The following is a 9,107-nucleotide window of genomic DNA, read 5'->3' as shown; positions in this document are numbered from 1 at the left end:
TAAAAATTAGTGCCAAAGCCAAATCTTGGGATTAGTTGTCAAAGCGGACCCCAGGCTCCCATGAGCCATATAAAGATTCTAGACGCGTACGAAAAATTCGACTCCTAAATATGGGTTCTAAATTATTTTTGCGGTTTCGGCGCTTTGTATGGGAACAAGCGAAAAGGTAGGTTGTGTACCCCTGATTAATCTAAGTGATGTTCATTATATTGACACAAATGCGTTTAACAGGCTCGTGCGAAGTGATAAGGCGAGCTGGGCAGCGCCAGAGGCAGTGTGGCTGAGCGAGCCCGCCGCAGCTCACTGTCGGCGCTGGGCCCACCTACATTCCTCCCATGTGTTAAGCGGGATGGGACATAATGTAAACATCATCCTGCCAACATATTTATTCGGGCCGAAATGGCTCTACAGATGAGAGGACGACTCTTCTTTCTATTGTTTTGCGCGTTCGCGGTAAAAGGGAATGGTAAGTAAATATTGTTTGTATTGTGAAATACTGTTTTATTTCGTTATTTTTGTAGACGCATGTCTGGGCATACATTAGTAGGTTTTAAAAGCATAGGTATTTTTAATCTTGTTTGGTGAAAAAGCTCTCGATCGTATTGTTTGATTGCCTAAACGGTTCCAGTGCGAACGTTCCGTAGCATTAATTATTTGGACTGGTCTCTGGCGAAGCTAGGACACTCTTACTTGTCAAGCAATGCGATAATTATTACTGATACTTATCTTATTGTATTTATGTTTATTTAACCTTTTTAAGGTTCCGTACCAAAAAGGTACAAAAGGAACCCTTAGTGCGTTTTCACATTATCCGATCCGATATCCGATATCGGATGTCGTACCGAAATCCCAGGCGCCATCTTGGATTTTTTCCATAGAAATCCTTCGGACATCCGATGTCGGATCGTATAATGTGAAAACGCACTCATGGTGCCGCTCTGCCCATCTGTCTGTCTGTCTGTCACATTCCGAAATATCTCGAGAACTACTTATGCTATCGATGTGAAATTTGGAATATTTATGATCATTCTACCATAATGTTACTTAGAACTTTAGAGTAAATTATCACATGGGTGAATCAACTTTTTCTTGCCTGTTATTATTGCCATGGTTACGGTCCCCTGAGTCACGCTGGTTTAATGCAAAATTATGCTACCATGCATGTAGTCCATGTTTGTAGGTGGCAAATTAAGGAAAGGGCTTGTTAACACCAGAAAAATGCATGTTTGCATAGTTTAAGTAGCATAATTTTGCATAAAACCAGCCTGACTCAGGAGACCGTAACCATGGCAATAACAGGCAAGAAAAAGGTGAATCATGAGAAAATGAAAACGCTCGGCATGTCACTGTACTCATAACTACGGCAGTGTTGATAGAAATTTAAGAGGGTAGAGGACGATTAATTTTCCATACATACGAGGGACGTTCAAAAAATAATGAGAATGAATATGTTCCTGTAGCTTGATTTAATTTTTCTTAACTTGTCCATGTAGCAGTACTCATTAAAGTGAAATTGCATAATTCAAATTTTTACTACTTTCATTTGTTTTTCTTTGATATGTAAATAATTGACACAAGGTAGGGGATGAAAATTTTCACTAAAATAAGAGCATGTTTTCATGAATATTTGACATGTCGTGAGTTCATTTCTGACATGAATATCTAAAATAATCATACTTTAAATTAAAGCTGGGTTTATCCTTTGTTAGTAACAGCAATAAAAAAAGTTCGTATAGATACATATTCAAACGGTATGGTATCCAAAAAAAATATAGGTGCTGTTTTGGGTCATGTTCACGATTTTTACAGATTATCACGAAAATTGAGAATATAGATTGGAAACAAAATTACGTTAGTATTAAAGAAGAACATACAATCATTTTAATATTAAAAAAATAATTAGTTACAATAAGAACATTTTAAACAAACAAATAATAATGTTTTTGTCCTTCAAAATGACAGTCGACAGGGCCGAACCCTCAAATTGCCGAGGGTGCTGCTCAAGTTAGTGAATTTAAAGCTACAAGTGACATACCTAATATTGAAGGCAATATAAGGATCATTAATATTTTATATCCGAGCTTTAAATAAAATTGTAATATAATCGCTACTCTGAAGTATAATGAAGTGAAGTGCTTACTGACATGGTATTTAGACTATCGTTAAGATTTTAATTTTTAAAGGGGGCAAAAAAATAATAATTGAAAAAATTAAATATGTAAATAAATCACAAAAGAGTTACTTTTAATTATAAAAATATAAGGATACTTACATTCTTATGTTTTAATACTCATTATCATTACTTATTGAACGCCCCTCGTACTTAAGTTTTAATTCTGCTCCTTCTTTATTCCGCATATTTTTTACACACCGGAATATATTTTACATAATTCGTTGTATTTCAATCACCGCAGATTTATTTATTTTTAGCCGTTACAAGAGATATATATATATATATATAATAAATATCCCGGTTGAACTTATATTAGGTACTTATTTATTTTTATTTCTTATAATCAAGGATAATATATATAGGATTTACAATCTTCATACTAAGATTCGTACCTCGATCATAACTACACTGATGATGCCTACAAATTTATTTATTTTTCAAAATGTGTATAAATTGACGAGATATCATGATATTAAAATAAAGAAGCATGTAATCTGTTCTTATAAAAAATAAAAATACCCAAAAATGTTTGTCGAAAATATGATTTTGACCACTTCCAGGCTGCGAAAAAGCGTCATCTAGTTTTAAGCCTAAAAGACCATACATTTCAGGGGTACGCTTTTTTGTATGGGCTTTGTCTGTCCCGTATTATATCGTCCTTGCTTATAATAATTTGATATTAATTGAAAATAATTAATAATAATAATGTTATGTTATAATAATTATAATGTTTGTGTGTGTAAGGGAAAAAAATTGAAAATTACTCTTCAGTCTTCACTTTCTCTTGGATTTGACGTTTGTATGAAAATTCGGTTACGGGGGTTCGGCGATCGACCTCTTTGGTCTGTCGTTTAGTTTCGTTAGTCGTTGACGAAAGGTTTTTTTTAGTATGAATAGGTAGACGTTTGACCACGATCACACCTGGTGCCGTAGCGCAATGGCATTTCTGCGACGCGAAACGAAAACGAAACGCCGCGAAAGTTAGTCTGGTTCTGTCGCGCCAATACGCAAGAGCGATAGAGATACATATCTACGAGCGTTTCGTTTCGTGAGCGTTTCGTGAGCGTTCGTGCCATTTGGCTACGGGGCCTGATGGTAAGTGATGATGCGGTCACGTAGTTAAAAGTGATAGAGATAACTATAACGATATTATCGTACGCGTTTGTGCATTTGGCTACCTACAGAGCTCATCCTACCTTATGTGTGACTTTGTTTACAGACAATGTAGAAGTATTCGATGTGCTGTCTACGCTTCGCGAAGAGCTGCCAGCAGGGGTGTCCCGGGTACCCGGGCGCTGCCAGGGCGCCGGAGCGACACACTATTCCGCCTATCGACTGAACGAGAACGCTACCATCCTGCAGCAGGCTACTGGCATGTTCTACAATACCTTTCCTGAGGACTTCTCTATATTAGCCGTGACACGGCTACCAGGTAAGACGAATAACAAATTTAAAATGAATATAAGAACCTTATATTAAGTTCAGCCTTGCGGCACAGCAATGCACGCTTAAATACGTATTCCACATACCGACAATGGTGTGTTCCACAATACGCTTTTTGTTCTGAAATTTTCTTTTTAAATGCTTGTAACTCTGAAAGTAGGCGAAATCCAGAAAAGTTTATATGACATTTTACTCTTCTAATATGATGAGGATCACGCTGTTAAAATGATTCGGTTTCTTTATGTTACACCGTGTATACACAAGTACACACGAAATCTATTAAACGTTTTAATTCCACTTATTAGTTGTTTCAACATCACAGACTTGATAAATAATCAGAATAAATCAATTTTATTGAGTTCAACGATCGCAACTAAATTGAACCGTGTCGTTTCAATTACTCGCGACCTATTTGCTCAGAGAGTTCAGATTCATAATCAATGTTAATATCACCTAGTCTAGGAATATTTCAATTTAAACATTTTACAGTCATAATTTACGTATTAGGTGAAATATAAAATTTTTTAAGATTTATTTTAAATATATTGTGTCTTGAAAAATATATTATAACAGTTAGTTTTTTTGTTATCACCTTGAAATTTTAATAAGTCTGCGAAAACAATTAGTGAGGAAAATTCTTAATATTAAGAGATTATTTTTTCACTAAAGCTCAAACTATATTTAAGCGCAGAAAAATACTCTAGGCTCTCTATTATCGTATCTACATTAAGGCGGCTTTTGCGAGATGGAAAACAACACAAAAAGAAAGTACCGCTATTATTAGCCTATAGCCTTATTATCATAAGTAGACCTATGTTGTTTATTATATTATTGAGATAACAACTTGTTATCTTAATACAACTACTTTTCCTACTCCTAATGACATTGTTGGTTGTAAAATATTTAAAACTCCGATTAAAATCACACATAGGGTCACAGTATGATCAATATGAATACAATAGTGTAAATTTTATTTCAATGCTTTTAATTTTCAGTAAGTAAAGAAAATGAGAACTATGCGCTATACGTTTGTAAAAATGACGATTACTTGTATAGACGATTCGTCTACGAGCAATCGCCTTAGTGCATTTTCACATTATCCGATCTGAAATCGGATGTCGGAAGGATTTCAACAGCAAAAATCAAAGACGGCGGCTTAAATGTATGGGATATCGGTCCTACATCCGATATCGGATCGGATAATGTGAAAACGCACTAAGACGAAGGTCTTGACGACATTTATTGTTGTAAGTATGTACAAACATTAAAATAATAAATATATTAATACTCAATTATTCATAAAAAATATATAGGATAAGCTTATTATACCGTAGGACGTACCTCCTCATACTTACGGTTTAAATTGCAAGAATAAACAAATATTAGAACTTATTTACAAATACAAATACAATTTACAAAATGTTTGGTAGAAAAATCCACATGAGATGCCACAGGCAGGTAGCGGCAGGGGTTTACATGTTAATTTAAGGAATAAATAAATAAAGAAAGAAATAAATAAATAAATGCCTTACCGATAGAAATAAAGTCTCTTTCATCCACTAAATTCTTCAATCGTCTAAAAAAATATCTTATCGAACTGTGTCCATATAGTCTTAAAGAGTACTTTCAGCTTGTAATAGTTATTTGTTATACAAGGGGGCAAAGTTGTATTTTAACGCCGAGTGTGGAATTGAAAAACGAGCAAGTGAAAGGATTCTATAGTTGAACCACGAGCGAAGCGAGTGGTTCGAGAATAGAATCCTGAACTTGCGAGTTTTTTAACACACGAGAAGTAAAATACATTTGCACCCGAGTGTAACACAAAACTTTTCCTCTCACTATAGCGAGGAAACTACAACGCAAAAAATGCGTTTATCACTGCTTCCAGTAGTTCCACAGGTGGTAAATCATCTTTATTACTACCTTCACCTACTTTATCAATTTCAAAGCAGTTAATTTTACTTTATTCAAGGTCAAATTACTTTACCCACTAGTGGATAAAATGCGTTTTTACCCGCTGGTATTAAAGGACAAAACACGTGTTTCCGAGCTAGTGAGGGGAAGTTTTACTTTTGTAAACATTGTTTAAATAATGCTACACCAATCTGGTAAAATTGTATTGAAACTTATTAAACATGTACATGTACCATCTTATGTAAACTTACAATTTATGGCAAATAAATGAAATGAAATGAATTTTCTGTCCTCCGGCCGAAATTCATCAACTTTTAGACCGCTGCGCTAAACGAAGTTAATTAACGTTTCCCGGCTCCGTGAAACATAAAAATACCTTGGCCATAACAACGCCTCAGATCACATATTTCTTGATCTCGCCTCCTCCATCGACAATGGCTTGTGATCAGACGTCTGAGTTCTGAGTAGCAATGCACGGACGAGAAGTTTCCAAAGTTGCAGAACTTTCCTCATGAGAATTTTCGGTAACTTCTGAGAATGTTCTCGAGAACGAGAATTTATTAGAATACTTAGTTACTTCGTAGTTTATACCATGATTTCGTCGGAATCAGCAAGTCAAGACGTAGTCCCGTGGTAGTGCGCTGGCTTCGTATGCCGATGTTCTCAGGTTCGATCCTGACAGCGATCTTTTTGTTTTTGTTTTTTTTTATATTTTGACATAACCAAAGACAGGTAGGTATCAAGAAATAATCGTTCGGTACCTAATTTAAAAAAGTCAGGACTAAAACTGTGAAGTCTGAAAGTCGAAATGTTCCCTGAAGTATAGTGAGAATTTAAGCAACTTATTGGTAATTTATCACTTATCAACAAAAAATAGATAACTGTAATAGACAATATTATATGTATAATAATAACATATAGTTTTATATTATGCCCATTTAAACTTTATTATACGACTGCCCCAAAAAAAGAGTGTATTGTTTTCAGGGTTCATGTTTGTATGTATGTATGTGAGTTTCTTTGTTCCACCATAACTTCTGAATGCCTTAACCGATTTATTTCAAGTATATTCTCTCATTTAAACAATAAATTTCATGTTGCAGGAATGTTCTGCGAACATTCTCAAGAATGTTTCCGCTTTTTAACCGACTTCAAAAAAGGAGGAGGTTCTCAATTCGACTGATTTTTTTTTTTTTGTATGTATGTTACTCGATATCTCCGAGAATCGTGGACCGATTTTCAATTATTTTTTTTTTTTGATCGAACGGGTATAACCCCGAGATGGTCCCATTGGCACCAAGTCGGGGTCTGATGATGGGATCTTGGAGAAATCGAGGGAACCCTTCAAATGTTATAGGCACATGTAATGTTTTTTGTGTATTTTTCAAAGGTACACCAGTATTTGCGCCTGATGGTAATAATTTTATGTGGCTGAGCTGATGATGGAAGGTCAACTCCTCAACGGTTAGGAGTTAAAGGACAATTCTTTCACTACTGTACATATATTCGGACTGATACATATAATATCACTAGGAACCACTAAAAATCAACAAATAAATTAACTTTTTAACAAAAAAATAAAACCGCCTTCAAAAAAAGCGTGTTACAAAACACGGAGAAACTAAAAAGCCAAAAATAATAAACCTTCGAATTCAGATTTCTTATCGGATTGCAATAATCTAAACATCCAAATTATAAACAAATCAATTATTTTTGGAGTCGGGGCCAGCCTGCGTATGGTTGGGTGGGGCAAACAGGAAATAGCAAGGCGACGAACAGGTTTTGTAACACGCTTTTTTTGAAGGCGGTTTTATTTTTTTGTTAAAAAGTTAATTTATTTGTTTGAACGTCCTGCCAATCCTTATATACGTTCAAAATTAAGGTGGGTCCACACTTGTGTTGTGACATGGCGTGGCATCGAACAGAACATGTTATGCTAAATGTGGACGATGTAGGTTGTGCTGACACGGTCACAATCCATGAGTACGACGAAATGTTACAAGTGTAGACGCATGGTGGCGAACTAGACTGCGTGGCGTGGCTCGCGCGATTGTTATTCTTCCTTGTAATAATTGCGAGAGACGTAGTGTACGTACCGCCAGGACACGTCTTGACTCGTGTCTGTCCCATGTCTGTATCTGTGTCATGTAGCGTAATTCGACAGGTGTCAAAAATGCAAGTGTGGACGTGTCCTGGTCACGCGGACAATAGCGAACATCCTTTGAAAAAAACCGACTTCCGATGGATCGGCTTGAAACACGTAACATTAATGCGTGACAGTACACAGGTCAGCGTCCACATTGGGACTGGTTAGTAGATCGTAACCTCATACATTGTCCTGACAGTTATCCTGTGTCCGGGAGTTTCTTCCAGTGTTCGGAATGGATTGTGCCGTACTGCAGCTTGTAACAAATTGTTCGCGTAACAAAAGACGTCCATATTACGGTACAGTCGACCAAAAATGTGGTTTACCACCCTACGCTTGAAGTTCGTTTGAACGTCATGAGACAACAAGGGCGATTTCAGCTTGCAATAATATTATTTCAGTGACAATTGCTCTGTTTATATTTGATATTTACGTCATGCCATGTGTCAAGTTAACCTTAGCGATCGTTAGAGCTCACAGAAACTTTTGTCAAAATTGGTAGACCACTTCCTTGGCCCACTGTACCACAGTACCTATAATAAAGAGTACTATCGCACAGTATGGCCACTCTCGCTCCCCGCTGAAAGTTCCGCCCACCCCCTCTCGGTTACCTCACAGCTACCTCCTGTTAAAAACGCGAACAGTCAACCTGTCATATATCACTCATACAGGCATAGTACGCGTTCACCTGCACGAGCTTAGACTATGTGCTAGGAACGCGCCTCTTTCATATATTTGATTGCCATGCAGTGTCCGAGGCTCCGAGGTGACGGTACTGACACGTGTTCGTGATACGGTCACGGGGATAATGTTCGGTAAATTTTCACAAGTGTGGACCCACCTTAAAGCGTAACTAATCATTTCAAGCCATACAGACTCACTCAATTATCTTGTGCACTCGTAATAGGCTCGGAATAACTACTTAGCAGACAAAGTAAAAATGAAAAACAACTCACTCGCACAGCTTATTATAAATAATTTTGTTTTGCACAAATTGTTTCCCATGTTTATTTTTATCCTTTCTTTCCTTGGTTTACGTTGTAATAATAGTACATTACATCAGAGGCCGGGAAAATGAGGATTTCCGGCCAAGTGGGTATATACGGTCGAGCGAGCGTGCGAGCGAGGCCGGATAGGGATACGAGGCCGGGAATCCGTTTTCACGCCGAGGCATGTATAGTGCTTTTCTCAAACATACAATGAAATAAAAAAAAATGCTCTAAAGGACAATATTTTATGAAACGGATAGGGATACGAGGCCGGGAATCCGTTTTCACGCCGAGGCATGTATAGTGCTTTTCTCAAACATACAATGAAATAAAAAAAAATGCTCTAAAGGACAATATTTTATAAAAAAGGTTACTTTGCAGGCCTAGGCCTAAACAATAATATGAAATCCCTTTACAGTCCTCTCGAGTTGTTGCGCCCAAA

At 36.6% G+C, this 9,107-nt stretch overlaps 1 protein-coding gene across 1 annotated transcript in view; it reads left to right on the top strand.

Annotated features, from left to right (window-relative positions):
- Positions 1-264: 264 nt before the first annotated feature.
- Positions 265-9,107, top strand: part of LOC125241853 (collagen alpha-1(I) chain-like) — a 74,981-nt gene continuing 66,138 nt past the window's right edge. Inside the window, 2 exon segments of the mRNA XM_048150532.1 lie at positions 265-466; positions 3,393-3,605. Coding sequence (XP_048006489.1) covers positions 400-466; positions 3,393-3,605 — 280 coding nt within the window. The 5' untranslated portion in view covers positions 265-399.

This window comes from Leguminivora glycinivorella, chromosome Z, assembly GCF_023078275.1.
Source record: "Leguminivora glycinivorella isolate SPB_JAAS2020 chromosome Z, LegGlyc_1.1, whole genome shotgun sequence".
Lineage (NCBI taxonomy): Eukaryota > Metazoa > Arthropoda > Insecta > Lepidoptera > Tortricidae > Leguminivora > Leguminivora glycinivorella.
This window is presented reverse-complemented; position numbering and strand designations above follow the sequence as displayed.